At 38.8% G+C, this 18,760-nt stretch overlaps 3 protein-coding genes across 4 annotated transcripts; 1 reads left to right on the forward strand and 2 right to left on the reverse strand.

The window, feature by feature from the left end:
• Nucleotides 1-480: 480 nt before the first annotated feature.
• Nucleotides 481-2,388, reverse strand: LOC119553511 (probable cytochrome P450 12c1, mitochondrial). Its single transcript, XM_037863934.1, has 2 exons — nt 1,960-2,388; nt 481-1,636 (listed from the first exon to the last, which is right to left on the reverse strand). Exons 1-2 carry the CDS (start codon nt 2,385-2,387, stop codon nt 481-483), a joined length of 1,584 nt encoding a protein of 527 aa, XP_037719862.1. The 5' UTR covers nt 2,388.
• A 9,671-nt stretch (nt 2,389-12,059) lies between these two features.
• Nucleotides 12,060-13,993, forward strand: LOC119553935 (mitochondrial dicarboxylate carrier). The gene is given in 4 exon segments (XM_037864625.1): nt 12,060-12,475; nt 12,525-12,673; nt 13,157-13,530; nt 13,602-13,993. Coding segments are annotated over 4 exon segments (1,113 nt in total). The 5' UTR covers nt 12,060-12,203; the 3' UTR covers nt 13,920-13,993.
• A 1,649-nt stretch (nt 13,994-15,642) lies between these two features.
• LOC119554097 (mitochondrial dicarboxylate carrier) lies at nt 15,643-17,222 on the reverse strand. 2 transcript variants are annotated; one of them, XM_037864846.1, is made up of 4 exons: nt 16,845-17,222; nt 16,427-16,670; nt 16,230-16,362; nt 15,643-16,069 (listed from the first exon to the last, which is right to left on the reverse strand). In XM_037864846.1, exons 1-4 carry the CDS (start codon nt 17,050-17,052, stop codon nt 15,749-15,751), a joined length of 906 nt encoding a protein of 301 aa, XP_037720774.1. In that variant the 5' UTR covers nt 17,053-17,222; the 3' UTR covers nt 15,643-15,748. The 2 variants fall into 2 exon arrangements, 1 of the variants encoding a protein (XP_037720774.1); XR_005219797.1 differs by having other exon boundaries at nt 15,928-16,069; nt 16,431-16,670; nt 16,845-17,220.
• Between the last annotated feature and the right edge of the window lie 1,538 nt (nt 17,223-18,760).

Consider the following 18,760-nt stretch of genomic DNA (forward strand, 5'->3'; position numbering starts at 1 on the left):
TTTAGTGCAATGAGTATTATTTTTCATCGTAAAATTTGTTATAAAAAAATGGTTTCGTGACTTTTTAAATTTTCTTTTTGTTAAATTTAACCCATATAAGACGCTATATGATTATCTATAAAATGTTGGTTTCTTGAGATTAAAGTCTTTTCCTAATTGTTGACCATTAAACCATTTAAATCTGAAAGAAAGGGAAAAGATAAAGTTTTAAAATAAGGTTTTATTTCTGTAGAGAAATGTTAAAAAATGTTTCGTTAAAAAATTTGATATCAGAATATGTTTTCAAGACTTTTTAAACCCGTTTGGAGGTGTTTTTGTTAAGTGTAACCCTTTTAGGAGGTTTGAGCTATGATAGTCTAAAAAAATTGGTCTCTTGTCACAATTTAATATTGAAATGTTTTTAAAGTATTCAACCTGCACTGTGTTCAACACTTTTAATAAAATAAAAAGATTATCTCATGTTTATGTATGGTAATTTTTTTAATATTTCAAATCAGTAAATTTAAAATTAAGGGGAATTCTAGGCATAAATATAAATGTGCATTTAAACGGGTTCTCGATGGGGTGTTTATATTCTATTTTAAAATTTCGCACCAGGTTGGACAACGTTAGTTCGAGTTCAAGATCCACGATTCTCTTGCCCACACACAAGCGAGGCCCAAAACCAAAGGGTAAGTAAATAAAGGAACTAGTGTTCTTGTTCATGAGGACATCCGAACTGTCCTCTTTCACATCTTTCTGACGTAACCAGCGTTCCGGAATAAATTCATTTGCACGAGGATATATCCGCTCATCGTTTAGTAGAAAACTGTTGGTCATAATTAGATGTGTGCCCCTGGGAATTCGATAACCATCAAGAACTATATCTGTTCCTGCGGATCGGACATTTGCGAAGGTGACTGGATACACACGCATCGATTCCTTGATGAATGCTCTTAAGTATGGAAGAGATTTCAAATCCTCCATAGTGAAATCTCTATCTAACGAAGGTAATTTGCTTAGCACTTCCTCCCTGAGCCTTTGCTGCTTCTCCGGATTCTTGGCCAGGTTTAGTAATAGCCCCGAAATGGCCGAAGTGGTTGTATCCACTCCACCTATTAGCATGTCCATGGCCATAACAGTGGCGAATTTCCTATCGACTTGCAGCAACTGTTCCAAAACACTTTTATAATCCTTTGAGTTGCCTTGCGCCGATTTCTTCTCAATCCTATCTATAGCCTCATTTACGTACGTCGAACAGGTGTCAAAGAGTTCATCCATGGCTTGACTAAACTTTCTGTAAGTGGGTGTGGAAATGTACTTGTATATCGAGGGTCTGACGCCCAGGACAAAGAACGATTCCATAAGGACCTCAATATTCTTGAAGAGTTTCCTGGCCTTGGGCGGCTGATTGGTTTCGCGGAGGAGTCCCAATTCTTTGTCAAGGGCCACTGTCGCCACTGATTCAAAGGTTAGCTGTTTTACGCTGTTTAAAAAGTCACCGGGCACTTCTTTGGATTCCTGATCGCGAATTTCCCGGATGTGTTGGACAAACTGATGATTTACCCTCTGCATTGGTTTCAGGTAGACGGCCACATTGCGATGTTGCATGAGGACAGGGTTCACTGCGCTTCTCTGTTTTCCCCAATCAACGCCACTAAAATAGAAAAATCATTTTTAAATAGGCTTTAAAAATACGAACATTTTTTTAACCTAATTTTGTTACAAAAAAAGTTTTGTATTTGTATTGATATATTGGTTTAAAATTTTTCAACATAAGGGAATATATTAAACAAGGTTTTACTAACTTTCCTGATCAAAATTTGATCTACATTTTTGGTTTATGCGATCCAATTGATATTGGTTAAAATACATACATAAATACAATAATATAAAATTTAAATTATTATGTTGATAAGTCCATACTAATCGGATATTGTGGATTTTGGAGTAAGTTCACCTTATATAATTTTTACTCACTTGCTGAACAAGCCAATGCAATCCTTGAAGAATTTATCCTTTCTATTACTTCGATAGTGGATGACGGGTTCGGAGCCACCTCTGATGGGCCACTGACCTTCGGTGCGATAGACCCTCTCGAAGGACTCCTCATTGAATAACACTACGGTAGAGGGCATGCCGAATAGTCCCGGAACCAAGCTTATGTCGCCAAACTGTTGTTTATGCAGGCGCATCACTTCATTCATTTCCAGTTGATGGTACTGCCCGCCCTTCTGGAAACCGCGAAACAATTGCCACCGTGTCGGTCCCGGAATTTCCTTGAAGGGCTTTGCGGTTTCCCATTCCGACGCGATCTGCTGCACGTACGAGCATGCCTCCGGATTTCTGGTGGCAGCCAGCTGTGAGCTGGCCCTCAGGGCCTGTTTCACTGTAATAACACGCAACATGGTCAAGATCGCTCAGTAGAATGATTTCTTAATGGTACAGAACTAATCTCGATATCTTGCTTCAATAGCTTTTGAGTAATTACACCAGGTTTGGCAACAAATGAGAGAGCGTTCCTTATCTTTGCGCTTTTCGGAAAGCTTTGCTCTTGAGATCGCGTCTACAGCATATTTTGCTTTTAAACAATTATAAACAGTTTTTCTACAATCTATATACCAACTTTTGTCTTATATAGATACCATAGAACAGCAATGCAAGTTATAAAATAAGTATTATTTATTCAATACAATAAACATTGAATCAGGGCAAATATAAAAAATGTTCGAAGTGATGGTGATTTACTCTGTTTTTTTTTTTAAAGACAAATCTACAACTAAAAACATAATTACAAAAAAATAGACTAGATCATATTATATGAGACGATTACGATAAAATGTAATAGGAACGATTATAAAATAATATTTTTTTAATCGAAAAATACATATTTATAGTACCCGCTATAAAAACATTTTTAGAACTCAAACGATTATTTAAATTATTATCTTCTTTTTGCTGCATACGTAAATTTGACCAAAGTGGGAAGCTCAGCATTTCGATTTTGATAAGGTGTTCTTCAAATTGCTTACACTAGGCACCAAAATTGGTGAATGCAAAAGTACCTTATAAATTCAACAGACTTCGTAACAATCAATATAACTTTAGGAGCCCTACTGTGGCTTTCCCATAGGCAAACTATAAGCGGCTTAAATTAGGTTTCGCAGATTAAGCTCATTTGGCAATTTCGCTGTTGCAGAAAATGCCAGTGCATGGTTCTATTCATCCCACACCACCGTTTTCGCCATCTATCAATAAAATATGAGTCTCAACGCTTGCGTTGGAACACAGAGGACAAAAGCAAAACGCATTTTATGTGCATTTCAAAAACAATAAACCAAAACAAAAGGGCCAAATCGGTAGAGCACACAAACACTCCAGCGAAGGGTTAAATCCGAAACAATAGGGCGAGGGGCCCATTGTTTTGGGCAACTTTGCGGAGCACTCGACGCCCCCCAATACCCACACCAATCCCAACTGACCACCAGAATGTATTACATATTAAGTCTGATAACACGTTACCAGCTTAAATTATAGACCAGGCCCTTTATAGCCACAGCCACGCCCGAAACCACTTGGCCAACATAGGTAGTATACATACGTAAACACCAATTTGCCTCGACTGCTAGCCACACGACCAAGGGTGCACATGCACCAGGTATCACTGTCCTTCATCAGGACTGCAAGTGTAGGAAGTGTGTGATAAAATGTAACATGCCTTGTTAAATTCTTTAATCTAAACCAATTCGATCTATTAATGCTAAATATTAAACCTAAAAGGTCATTTAATTTAAATCTATCGAATTAAGCGGTCTTAATAGAATCCAGGGTGATGTTTAAAATAGATTGCATTTTGAGCCACTGCAAAACGTAATACCTTCTTTCTTTATCATCTCAAATCAGGATTCTTTTCAGTCCTTTACAATAAAGTGTTCAGGTGGCAAATGCAAATTACATACCCTGTTTGAAGGCAGTGGCCACCCCAAAGCATGTAGATATAAATTGTACACAAATTACACAATTGACCGCCGAACAAGCCGCAAAACTTTGCCAAATTAACTGCGACTGTGGCACAAACACATAAAAAAGTTTCCACATAAATTTAGGATATTATTATAAATATTGTTTAGACCACGCAAGTTGGTCAGCCCGAAAATAAAATATATACACAATGTACATTGTTTCTGTACCTATAGTACCTATAAAAGCGGATTATGGGCGTGTTGCCCAGCCACCTAAAAAATTCTATTGTATTTGTATGATTTACTAGAAAGTATTGAATTGAAATAATGTATTAAAGAAGTTTATTCAAATACATTGTTTCAGGCACCCCGACAACAAAAACTTTAATAAATTTCAACCATCCTAAAAACTTGGCACATTAAAGACGACAACTGAAACTTTTCATTCAACAATTACTGACCCAAATCGATGTCAGCCCACTCGAAGGGCTTGCATTAATTTGCAATAACTCTTCCATTTGCCTGTCATAATCGAAATCTAGCCAAACTGTCACTTGAGTGGAAATGCTTTGACATTATCATAACTGCATCAGATGTTCAATAATTTTCCCCACACTTTTTACCGCCTGCACTCCTCAAACGGAATCTGCGACGAAGACACCTAGAGACCAAAGGCAAACAGCCGGATTTCTTTCTACCATTTTATATTTTTTCCAGACTTCGCTCCATCTTTTCCTGCTCTTTATCACGCGCCCAATTTAGCGCCGGGGAAGGGGCGGCCATTCAGCCATAGCTATTCCTATACAGATCCCACAATCGGGCCCAGACACTCCCAGCCCCGCCCCTTTTCGGAGTCCACAGCCAAAGGCAGCCCAGAGATTAAATCAGCGCAAAGTGCAAACACTGTGTCAAGTGTAGACCAAGCGACCAAGAACCCGGCTAAAGACACACGCCATCGATATGGCCATGGCTGTTCGCAAAAAAATACACACTCACAAAATAAAACGGATAAATGTCAATCAAATTAACTGGCAATGCGATATGCAGCGATAGTGGAGCAGGTAAGCCAAAGGGGAGTCCTTCTTTTTAAAATACCTCGGCTTCGCAGCAATAAATTAGGAGCCGTAAGGGGATTCCGTTGGATATCACTTTGATGGTTACGACTTTGTACAAAATCAATTGAATAGTGCTCTTATGTTTACTCAGTGGCATGAACAAATTGTTAACGAAAGAAAACATTTCAGAATAAAAAATGTGTAAATTAATGTGCATGAACTCTACTTTTCTTTCTACTTTTTAGTAAAATTTGTCTTTAGTTTTATATAAATAACATTTGAGTTTGAAAAAGGTATTAAATATTTTGTAAGGAAAACTTTATACTTCTTAGATACAATCTATGTTATGATATGTTACATAAACTAACTTAAGTGATTTATTACAATCGTATAATGTTTTTGTAAGCTACTTTTCGCATCTTAATTCTATTATATTTGTTAATATTAAAAGTCTGCGATTCCCCAAGAAAAGTTAAGCTTTTACCCTTGTTTACAGTAGGAACCAAAGAGGATTACTTACCTTAAGCTCCCGACCATATGGGTATAATTTAGTAATGAAGACAACAAAATCAACACGAAGAACGCGGGGCAAACATTAATTATTTCAGTTTTTTATTTACGACGAACAGTGAGCTTCTTTGTTTGTGCAGGACTAAAGGCAAACAAATGTGGAAAACACAGAGTAATTAAGTTGCATATCAGCGAGTAAAAGGGAAAACTTTGCTAAATGTTTGTAAACAGGAAATGGGGCGAAAAAAAGAAACATTTGCCGTTGCCTGATGTTTTTACCACATTTTAAATGCCTTTTGCTGAAAGTTGCCCCTAGCCGGGAGCAACAATTTAAGGCGCATTAACTGCAGGCAACAGGAAACCATTTCAGATATTCCTCTGATAATTACAAACAGACAGAGGAGAGTCAATAAGGTCGTTTCCTCACTCCAACCTCCCACCGCCCGCCGCCCCTGTCAGTCATCAATCGGGCTCTCCATCCGATGACATTACCCGCCGACGGCCACGCCCCTGGCCAACCATAAACCATCGATTGTGGGTCAAATTGCGTTGATGCGACATGGGGCTCTCGGATTCTTGGGCCCCTGCCCCCCGGTTGACAGTCAACAATCGGAGCGGCATCTTCATTATTGGCAAAAGCCACGCGTAATTGCGTGATAGTGGTTACTCAACTCTTGAGTTCTAGCCAAGCTTGGTGTTGATCATAAACCAAATGTTAAACTTAATATCCCTCTATCCATTTTATTAAATTGATTACATTAAAACTACATACTACGCGCAAATATATTAGAGTTATAGAATTTTAGATGCACATTGTACTTGAATTGAGAACATTCGTTCTTAAAAACCGTATAAGTACAAATGTTCTTATTTTAATCTGAATGCTCTTAATTCAAGAACGAACTGTTAGGAACTAAAAAAGTGAAATTAGTTAATTTCGTTTCATTTTTGAGTTGATTTTGGATGAAATGCTATAAAAATAAATTCTTTTGTTCTCTTGTCCAATAATCTCAATGATCTCAATAGGATAAAATTTTGTGAATATTTATTTATATAAATATCTATATATAAAGTTCTTATAAATGGTATAATTCAAAGGCGCCTATGGACTCTTATACTTTAAACTAAATTTAATATCCCGCTAGCAATTTTATTAAATTGAATACATAAAAAAAATACACAACGGACAAATAAATAAGAGCTAGATAATTTTAGACAAGTACAGTACTCTTAAACCGAATAATTCAAGGGAACTTGGCTCTTTAAATATACTATTCCTAAAAAAGGGTTCTCAGTAAGTTAAAGAACTTTAAAAATCTGTTCAAACTAATTAAAACAACCCAAAAAAGTTTTAACTTTTTCCTTACTTATTCCTTTTAAATTCCAAAGTTGTGCCATATTTCTTTATTAAGGAATTTGCCCCATCAGCTTAATTTCCGCTTCCTATTCTCTCCCACAATAATTAATTCATTAGTTGCACTACCCAATTTTGCTCCTAATTCTGGAGCTAACAAATCTGTCAAATGTGTGGGTGTCCTCAGCAATTAGCCGAAGCCCTGCTGAGAACCATCTAGGCTTAACACGGAGAACTAACACCAATTTCCCTGCCACTGCAGATGCACTGCACCCACGGAGAGATTGGGTTGTGGGTGGGGCTCTGGGGTTGTCGGGTTGTCTGACTTGAACCGCCTGTTTTGGGGGCGCTGCACGGCACGACATAGTTCCATTAAACTTTCCACGATAACGCGCCAAACTTTGCGCCCAGCAAAACTCTCAGTAATTTGCAGGAAGTCAGGGCCCAGCACGCTTCCCGCCCAGAAACCGATGGCCACCCCCTGGCCATAAGTTAGGCCCTGCACTAATCAAGCGCTGCATATCAGACCAAAGGCTGGGCAGAGCGACTGCCCCACTGAGGCATTTATTAATAACGCGAACTTTAAATAACCCAGCAGAACTTAAGGTTGGACTGGCCCGGAGAGCCGGCCTGAAGTCGACTCGTGGCTCGACTTTTCAGCATGTCTCGCCTCGCAGCGGTTGCCTGGTAATTGCGCATACGCCACGTTGCCCGGAGCCATGGGGTTCGAGCGCTTGTCTGGGCATTTTCGGAATATCCGCCATTCTGCGGGTCTGAGCTCAGCGTAGTGTGTCCTTTGGGGCTGCGGATATCCTGATCGTCTGGGGCTGGAAGGAACTAGAGTTAATTCTTAATATTTATGGGAGGTATTCCGATTTTTCGTATAAGTACTAAGCGGAAGTTTTGGGAAGGTGGTGCGATTGGGTCGGTGATATTTTGTAACTAGTTGCGGGTAGTGCATTCTTATATATATTCCGTGTTGGTAAGAACGAAATAAAATCCATTTTAATCTAGTTTTGAAGAAATGTTAAGAGTGTGACTTAGGTACTTTAAAGGTACAGAATTAAGATAGGTGTCTATAGAAAATTCTTTTTTAAATATTAAAAGAGTCGATACAGATCCGAAGCCAGTAAAGATGAAGCGTCCTTATTTTTACCAAATATTCTTACAATAGTTTTGGGTTATGCCAAGAACAGATTTTATACCAAGTCACTTCAGTCAACTTGAAATAATAATTTTTCATTACTTAAGATTTGTTATTACTAGTAATTTATAAAGTAAGCGAAATGCAAACAAATTTTATTTCAGAACTAGATTAAAATGGATTTAATTTTTTTTACTTAAAATTGTTTAGTTTTGGTTCGGTTTAACTTATTGGTTAAATTACTTAAAGTGTATATATTTTATTAGAATACTTAAATCGACCTATAAACATTTTTTTTAAAGACATTTTTTAAAACTAATGTATCTTTTGCAGTGATCAACCCATATATTTTTGAGAAATGGGTGCCACATTAAAAATAATCAAAAATGGTATTTAATTTCATATTATTAAATTGATGTTGTGCAGAACCCTTAACTTTACAAAGTCATAAAAAGTATATCGACTTCAGAGCATGTGAATACATGATAACTATTTTCGGTATCGAACGGTTTGTTTGGCCAACAACTGCAGTGAATTCGCAGCTGTTTGTTCTGGGTGTTTGTATTGTTATTATTATTACGGCACATGTTGCCCAAAATTCTGGCCCTATTCGGACCAAGGGCCAACTTGGCTCGCCGGTACTATCAATCTTTCGCCATGTTTTTCATTACTTTTTTAGCTTGTTTTTTTTGTTGCTGGCTTTCTGCCAACTTGCATTATCGTGAAATGGATTTTGGAATTTCAGAAGCACTTTGCGGGAGCTCCGTTTGCTTCGATTCGTGACTGGTTTGGGGCCTGGTCCTTTGAGTGACTCCTGCGACAGCTTTGACCAGTTGATTGTCGCACCACCGGAGACCTTTAACCCCTAACCCCAGCCCTGTTTTCCTGCACTTTCCTAGGTCATTTGCACTTGCCACCTGTGATCCCTGTCTGCAGTTGTTCCAATGTTGATATTTTGGCCAAAAACATTTCTCAAAAGAGTTCAACACGAAAATTGGCCAAAAAGGGGCTGCAGAGCAGGGCGACCAGACAAGCCACAAAAGGCAAGGCAGGCAGAGAGAAAAAAAACGGAAAAACTTGATAGAATCTTCCGACACTCTCTTTGCCGCCCTTGTCACACTTTCCCCGCATCTCCGCCCGATTTTCCCTGTTTTCCCGACTCAGTTTTTCCAAGTTTGTCGGCTTGCAGCTGCATTACATGTGGTTGGAGCGGAGCGGCATCGACAGCCGTTGCAAGGCTCTTGTTTGTTATACTTGGCGAAAGTTTGCCATCAGATGCAGGGGGTAAGTGCTGCCTTCAGGGGGTGAGATGGGGCTTAGCAGGGACTTGCGGCGAAGATATAGGGTCTTTACTTTTACAGACTGTTGCATGCGCTGCAAATCATAAGAACATTTACACATTTAAATGGCTTAATCCGTAATTAAATTTTGATAATAACATAATGATAATTATAGATATCACATAATTCTAGAACTACAAAACATGGGCATTTTTTCAATATTTAATTTTCTATTTTATATTATTTAAATGCTATATTTTTCTATCTCTGATTTTTTAAATATTTAATGTTTAATCGAGCTAATATCATGACATCTCAATTCTAGACTGATCATTTAAACTTAAATATCATTACGTAATGTTTATCTTTTAAACGGAATTGTGTGTGAATAGATTTAGATTATGTATAGTTTATATACATATATGTTGAATTGTTATTATGTATTATACTATATATAATAAAGTATATTATACAATGTATGCTGTTTTTAACTTAGGCATATAGCCACTTTTAAAAGTCAATTTTTGACTTATCACCTTTTTATTAAAGGGTCTTAAAGAAGCCTAAGTTTTTCTTTCAAAACTTTACATCAGTGTTTAAAGACCGAACAGAAGTGCAAAACGATCCGGATAAGATCAGGCTCTTGACTTCCCTTCGTTGGTTGTCCGAAATGGCCTAAACAACTCCAATATGCAATTTTCTTCGACTGGCAACTTTTTGTAGCCTCTTAGTCAGGCCGCAAACTTTTCTAATAACCTAAGATACTTGCAAACAGACATGCTGGGGAGGTTTTCGGGGCTCGGGCAGGGGTTCACAAAATAATATGTGCCACCAGAAAAATGGCAGGCCAAAAAGAAAGAGTCCAACATACCGTCAATGCTGAGGCGTATCAAATTGACGCGTTACGTCGAAAACTTTCGACAAGGGGAGCATTAAATTTGCAAAAGTAAATTTGCAGAGCGAGTTAGCCGGAGAGTGAGGAAGTGCATACGTGATATATTATTTCACATTACGCGCAAATTGAAAAGCTCAATGAAATAAAAAACAAGAAAGGAGCAATTCCAAAGAGAAATAAAGAATGGAAAATATTCCGCTAACGCAGGCAAAAGTGTGTGAGGGAGTAGGGTCTACGTAAGTTTAACTGCCTGACCCCCCGACCATCCCCTGCAGTTACGACTCACTGTAAACTGAGATATATCTATGGGGGTACAGAATATAGAATGGCTTATTGTGTTAGTTTATTTGCGCTGTTGGAATTTATGAATCAATTTTTTAGTGCTGGCTCATAAAAATTCAAATAAATAATTTTGTGCGGCAGCCATTTTTGTGCTGTTGTTTTTTCAATTGCAGTTCGGTGATGTGCACTGAAATTGCAGGCAGTAAAATAAATGGCGAATTGATTGATTGAGCACTTGATTGATGGCGCTGCGCTTTCGACGCCTAATGAGGAAACCATTCGCTGCGCTGAAAAGTGTGCCATAAATACTGCAGTTGGTTAATCATTTAGCGGAATTCCATTGACTGAATATTATCTGGTGCTTCACACAGTCAATATAGATAATTGTATTGTTCTATTTAGAGAAAAATTCATTTTGTAGTTTCTTCATGCTTAAAAAGGGTTCTGATTTGTTAGTTATATTATTTTAAAAATAAATCAATTATTTTTGAACAATTTTAAGATGTTTGATCCATTAATTTTATTATTTCTACATTTCTAATGGTCTTCCAATTGCTTAGAAAGTAAAACTTTGGTAATAATATAGTTATAATAAAACAATTTAATTTATTTACTTTGTTTCTAATACTTAAATGTGATGAATGTCTAACCAAAAATGTTGTTTTCAATTGCCAACAAAGTTCAGCATCGTTATAATATAGTGGTAATAGAACAATGTAGTTCATTTACTTCGTTTCCTGAAATTCCTTGCGGAATATATGCTTTGCTTTCACATACTTCTGTGACTTTTCATAGACCACTCAGACAATTTAAAATACCTAGTGCTAAACAATAGGAACTACTTAACTATTGTAGATAACTTTTTAATTTAAAGATGGATCCATGTTTTGAAACTACTCAACTTGTCCGAAACGCTATCCACGAGTCCCCTTACTTCCGAGCCCATCGAAAGCAACTTTCTGCGGCGCCCCCGCAGTTTTGCCTCTAATATGTCCCAAAGTTGCAACCAATTTCGAACTGCTGCTAGGTGGTACACACTCGCATCGGTGGCTGATGCCTAATGGCCGTGATAATGCCATGACAACTGTGTGAGCGTCGAGGGAGTCCCAAAAGTTCGGCAGCCTGCGGGGTGGAGTGTCGAGTTCGAAGCCACGAAACTATGCCAAATTACTCAACAACGTTGCAGCACCTGCGTGGATGTCACTCCCTTCCATCCCGAGCACAGAGGTAGAAAGTTGGGAATCTGCGGAGCAGGAAAAAGGAGGAGCTGGCTCAATTAGTTCGGACTCCTGGCCAGCAATTAGACAAGGTGGAACGCTCATGTTGGTGGCAGAATGTCGTGGATGACACACGAACAACTGGAATTCTCAAGAAGGAGTACCAGGAATCGATGAACATTGTGCAAATGAATGTACTCCTCAGATTTCTTTATGATAGTGAATTCTAAATCAAAAGGGTGTTACTCTCGGTCAGAAGTTTACAATGTTTTTTTAACCCAAGTCTGAATAATTCAATCTCCTACCTTAGATTTCTTTGCGTTAATTTATTCAAAATAAAAAGGAATTACTCACGGTCACCTTTTCTTTTTAAGTCAGTATACAATAATTTTTTTAGTTCCAAGCCTGAATTATTTGATCACCCAATACGAAAACAAATATAAAGATCTTTATAAAAATACCTATAACATCATTATGACTGTTAAGTCAATTTAGACTACTTGGTACAGAGAACAGAGGAATGAAATGTTTTCCGATACCCGACTCAATTTAGGCCGGATACGGGGAACATTTATTCTCAGGTCGCAAGTGGCAGCTAGTACCTGTTTCGGCCAAATAAACAAAAGTACACACTCACTTCCCTGTCAAATTATTCCCATCTGAATTGGGGCGAAAACAAAGATTGATGGACATTAGAACAGAGAGAAGTTTAAAGACGCGAAAGTGGCAGATAGATCCAAAATCACCAAGCTGGCTGCTTTACTCGGAAACTCCAATGACGAGAAGGTCGAACAAATGTGAGTTCCCATGAATCCTGTTAAAAGCCTTCCTAACCAACTATTCCAGAATACATCCACGTTGGTGGAGCGGCGGAGTGTCGGGGGCTATTGCGCAGTGCTTTACAACACCTTTCGACCTGATCGAGTCGCGAATGGTGATTATCAAGAAGGACAGGGGTATGGCTTCCAGTCTACAACGGGCTATTCGGGCGGATGGTAATTTCCAGGCACACTTTTACCCTACTACCCTACTACCATCATAAACTATAACCAGACATAACAATAACTAAAAACTAGATTAAAATTAATTAGATACGTTTGATAACTAAGATTAAACCTTAGATCTCAATTTGAAAATTCGTTTTCACCCTTAATCAAGAAGAATGTTCCTTGAACTCAAGACAAAAGTGTTCCTGAATTCGTTACTTAAGATGAATCAATTTTGAAATAGAGATTTTCTTTATAATTTAACAAATCAGGAACCACTTTGGCATCAAATCTTAAATCTCAATTTAAAAATTCGATTTCCTCGAAAACCAAGAAGAATACTCCTTAAACTCAAGACGAAAGTGCACTTGAATTTGGTTTTTTAAGATTAATCAATTTTGAAAAAGAGAGATTCTATTAGATTGGTTAATCAGAGACCTCTTTGGAATACATATTTTTTTCGTATTTTAACTTCTTAAACCCTGTTTTTAGGTTTCCTTTCCCTATATGACGGTCTGAGTGCCCAGTTGTTGAGACAGCTGACGTACACATCGCTCCGGTTTCACCTGTACGAAAAGGGCAAGATGCAGATGGACGAACCTGTCGACTTATTGGATAGGGTTTTCGTGGCCGGCTTGGCGGGATGTGTAGCGGGTGTGGTGGGGATACCCATGGAGTTGGTAAACACCCGGATGCAAGTGAACCGCGCCCTGCCTACGGATATGCGGTGGAACTACCGCAATCTCTTCGACGGGCTGTACCGCGTGACCCGGGAAGAGGGCTGGACGAGGCTCTACAGCGGCGGTCTTCTCTCGTTCATTCGGTCCAGCTTCATCACCATCGGCCAAAATGCGGCATACGATCAGGTAAGTGTTTATTATACACCGTAAATATACATTGGGTAAAGACCACCATCATTTGCTAATCTACTCTGCAGGCCAAGGAGTTCTACATGGCATGGTTCAAATTGAAGCACGATAGCACATTTGTCCACGTGATAAGTTCTATTACGGCTGCTTGCATCTGTGCACCGATCATTAAGCCCGTAGAAAACTTAAGAGCTCTCAGGATGGTGCACCCCAGCGGACTGATCGGTTCCATAGCGTATATGATGCGCTTTGGACCGCGGGGACCCTTTCGGGGCATAGTGCCATGCGTTTTGCGAATGGTTCCCAATACGGTTATTACGTTTCTGAGTTTCGAGCAGCTCCGCGTTCATTTCGGGTACTATGAAATTAATGATGATAAGAGTTAACACAAGGGGTGAACAAATCAAAGAGTTGTTAAATTTTATATGTATACTATGTATTGTAGGGTATAGAAATAGAGAATATATATAAAATACTGATTTTTGTTGTGCAATAAGGATACTATCCCAGGAATTCTGAACAGTTATTGATCATAAATAAACGAAGGAAAATACTTAATGGTAAAATTACTAAAGTATTATTATATTCTCTTCCCATGTACAACAACATACGTGAGTCAAAAAGCCTTAGAAATGTTATAGTCCTTTTTTGTTGAAGTAAAGTCAGTAATCCATAAAGTATGTAAGTAAACCATTACCCCCATTAGTTTAACCTGTGACCTCGATGGCATCCTGTCCACTAGTCAAATAATTGGTCGCTTCCTGACTCGTGCCCTCGGCCCCGTGTTTGTTTGCAAAACAATCTCGGCTGGAGTCGGCTAAAATAAACGGTGCATGCACCTTCATAAAGCATTCAAATCCACATTGATTGCACACAGAAGCGCCCACAAAGCCCCCACCAAGAACGGGTCAACAGTGCGTATGCGTTATATTCAATAATGCAAAACGATGCGAGCTTGGCACGAGCAAAGCGTCTGCATAAATACAAACTATGCAAATGATTTTAATGGCAAACAAAATGTGCTAGCCGAGCGACTAATAACCTGCCAAGCGGCACAGAAAACAACGAACCCACAACCTCTGACCCTTGCCCTGTCTTCCGCCATCTGAGGCACAACTCATCGTCGATGCAATCACAAGTCACTCATAAACTTGGCTCTAAGCATTTATGCAAATCGCGGGAGCCATGTCCAAGTGTTAGTTTGGGCTACAAGACTAGACACTGGGAAGAAATTTATGTAACGTTTGCAAAATGTTATCCAAATATATTATGGATATAGATTTAGAAACTATAAAAAAAAATCTGTATAAGCCAGGAAATACTTTAATTTCATGCATGGTGATATATGGTTATATATATGGTTTTTGACAAAATATAAAAAGAAAAGCATGGCTACATTTTAAGTGAATCATAGGCATCAATCAAGTTTAAGAACTCATTTTTTGAAATTGAAGAATTTGTTTAACTGTACTCAGGTTATGGTAAAGGGGTATAAAAAGCTAACTGAAAGCTCTAATTCAGTTTCATTGCGTCGCATTATTCTTATTTTTGCGCGCTGCCATCGTCCTAAAATTGCCTACTTACAAATTCAATTTCCACAATGATTGCAATCACGATTAAAGGGTAGCCGAGAGTGGATGCGTGTGTAGTAATGGCCGGAGTGCCCTCCATATGCCACCCTCGACAATGCCATCCATACGTGCAACATTTACCCACGCTTACGTGACACACAATCGGCGCTGGAAGGATGAAGGATGTGTGCTACGACGGTGGATTCCGCCATCGGTGCCCGGGCATTGTTGCTCATACGCCTAGTTGTCATCGTGGCGGCATCCAAACTAGAACTATACACACAGCACGTGCTGGCATTTAGCCCCAACTTTGCCGGCACAACTGCGTCCTCCTTGTCAAGGAGTTGGACAAATTAATGTTCATTAGTCACGTTGCGAGTTGTAATCAATTTATAATGCGACCAGTTGTGGTTGATGTTTCGTTCGGCGGAAGGAAGAACCTCTTTGGGTCAATGATCTAGCAAAACACAGAAAGCTTATAGGGTTTTGATTTTTCATTTTCTCTACCATTTTTTTGGGCATGGGGTTAAATATTCCATTTTTTTTTTTAGTTTATTATTTTCTAAAAGGTAGCCTTTGTATTTTCACAATGTCGTTTTATAGTACAAAAACTATATTAAAAGTTTACATGGTATTTTTTAATATTATTCCCCTCCCAGGGAGCATATTCCGAAATGAAGTCGCAGCTGTTCGTATAAAACAAATAGTAAAGTGGTGGCTGGTGCTTTTCGTGCTATCGTTGGAATCAATCCGCGATAGGGTCCCATTATGCCGAACCGCATCATGTAAATGGACGCGTGGAAGAGGGTGGGGAATTCGCCTGGTCTGGAGTTCATCATGATGGTCCTCAACACGTCTAAGGGATGCGTGAACGTAGACGAAATGATCGATGTTACCAAGGAGGTGAGGAAATGCAGGGGTATGCCGTCTTTCACAGAAGTATTTTTGCGCACTTCCGTTTTAATCTTAAAAAATAACAAGGGAAAATTATATCAAATGGTGATATCATAAAATATATTTTTTAAATTTAACTTTTAGAACTTTAAAACCTTATTTCGTCTTTTTATTATTTAATGAGTATAATAGTGTTCTATAGATTTTAGATACTGTGAATCAAGAACTCACAATGTCGTAAAGTGCAATCTGGCTGCAAGTTCCTACTGTTGTCTTTAATGCCGCTACCGATCCACCCTTGTACAATGCCATCCAGCCCTCTTCCTTGGGAATCCGAATTAGGCCATCAAAGACGTTTTTATAGCTGAAATCGTGGCGAAAGTATCCCTAAGATTGATGGCGGTAATTCGAAAGTTAGGTAAAAATACTTGCGTCTCTTTTCCAGCGGCTCCTTCATATCAGTCTGCATGCGCACGTTAATAAGATCGGTTGGAATTCCACAGGCGGCACCACTTATACCAGCTACGCAGCCCAAAACAATCTTGCCTAGATATGAATCCTCCTTGACGTACTCCATCTGCTTGCCAGTTTCATATACCATAAAGTGGATATTGGTGCTGGTCATCTGTCGAAGGATGGCAGCGGAAAAACCATCATAAAAACCCAGAAATCCTGTGACGAGATTTATCATTGGCTGTGTTTTATATACCATAATATATTATCATAATGTATTCAAAACAGGTCAGTTTAATAAGTATATTATATTGAGCCAAAATCGGGATCTTAATGGTTTTTATACCACAATTTGATAATCGTAATCGTTTAATATAACTCCGTGTCACTTACCTCTCAAACTGTATATTTTTTGAGTCGTTCCTAAAATAGATCTTTTTTGCCTTTGGATCTGCATGTGCGTCTTCACGATATCGATTGGGGCCACCGCACAGGCAACACAGATTGAGGAGAAGCCACCGAACCACCAACGCGGAATGCGTCCTTCTGGCAACTCATGACACTCGTCAAGGAAGCTATAATGGTCATCCAAATCCTGCATTCCTCCAGATGATCGCCGGTCTTCCTTGCACCGTGCATTCGGACTCTGGTTGGTGTTTAATTAGCCCAACTTTTTTCAGAAAAGTTTTTGATTGGGAGGGAAATGTTTATATGTTTTTTAGATTTCACTGACAATTTTAACAACATAGTATTGTTGCTGTCGTTTTAAATATCCACACAAATGTAGGATCTGTAAAAATAGGTTTCATGCTTGTAATTCTGAAGGTACTATATAAGAAGAAAATCGAATTTGGCTCACATCTCTATGCTCTAGCATTGAATTAGGAATCACTTGTTACCATACCCATCTCATAGATTATCAGAAAATGCGACACCGATTAATAAGACATGATACCGTAGAATAGATGAGAATATATTGAAAAGCATGGAATAGAAAATGTACTCTGACTTAAATTTAAATACCTTCTGCAAGAGTGAAAATACTGCAGATGACACAATTTTTTCCCTTTTTACCCTTTTCCTTCAAAGAATCCTCTAGTCTTCTTGGCAGCAAATTCCAAAGTATTTGATTACATGTTTATCCGCATCAACCATGTCTACTGATTATATATGTGAATCTCTTCTAGCTTCCCTTACTTTACAGCGTAATTTCCCGTTTACTTGAGCTTTATTTAGGCCCCTCATTGTGTTTGCCTTGAGAAAGAAGCAAACTTCAATATCTGCTGCCCGCTGATAGGAAGCATCAACTCCGCACTCAACTTTTGCCTTCAATGCATTTTACCGGACACCGACCATCCAAGGACAGTGGCAGCTTATAAATCTAAACAAGCTCAGTTGCCCAGTTGCATAAGTTACAGTTGCGATGCCGGCACACCCGATCCCCGGCCAGGTGAAGACCCCGATGCGACCCGCTGCATTCCAGTGGGTCTCCAACGACACTCCGCCAGCGAAACTTTTCGTCCGCGCGGTTTGGTCGTGCGCACACTTTTACGCCTCTGCCCCGGGCACGTACCTTCGTCCATCCGCAGGATCCCCCCTTCCCCCAATCCGCACTCCTTTTGCACACCTGCCCAATCACCTGTGGGGGCTGCCACGCCCACAGCCCATTCGCACCACCCGCTGCGCCCTCGAAATGGTTTCACCGCTCGCTGTCCCGATGACATAATAAACGAGGTTACCAGCAGCGAACTTGCTCCTCTACTTTGTCCTGCCCAAAGTTCTCACTTCCACATCGAGGGCATTCCCTTCCAGGGGGTCCTCCGATTTTTACTGGATGTTGGAAGCTGGAAACCAACTCAAGCTGACTTTATGTTTTATTATATTTCTCACTAAAACAATTTTCTTCTTTAGTTTTAAAATTTCCTATATATTATATTTAGAACTAAAGAATATTGACCTTCAACAAGTTGGTGTTTAACCTTTTTCTATCCAGTAAAATATAATCGATAAATATAAAACAAAATATATTTCTTGGTTGGTGAGTAATAGACTTATATATTTTTTTAAATTTTTTAACATTTCATTTTAATTTTAAACTAGTTTTATTTGCATATCCAAAATGTAACACCATAATGACTCATTACTTAGGTCAGGATTGATTTAAGATCCTTAATAAAGTATATAAAATCGACAAATTAGATTACTAATAAACCGATAGGGTATTTTGCTTTTCGGTTCCCTCAATTATGTTATTATTCCACCTTTTTTTGCGCTGGCTCTCCAGCTAATGTCGGACATTTGTCGCTGTC

Source organism: Drosophila subpulchrella, chromosome 3L, assembly GCF_014743375.2.
Source record: "Drosophila subpulchrella strain 33 F10 #4 breed RU33 chromosome 3L, RU_Dsub_v1.1 Primary Assembly, whole genome shotgun sequence".
NCBI lineage: Eukaryota > Metazoa > Arthropoda > Insecta > Diptera > Drosophilidae > Drosophila > Drosophila subpulchrella.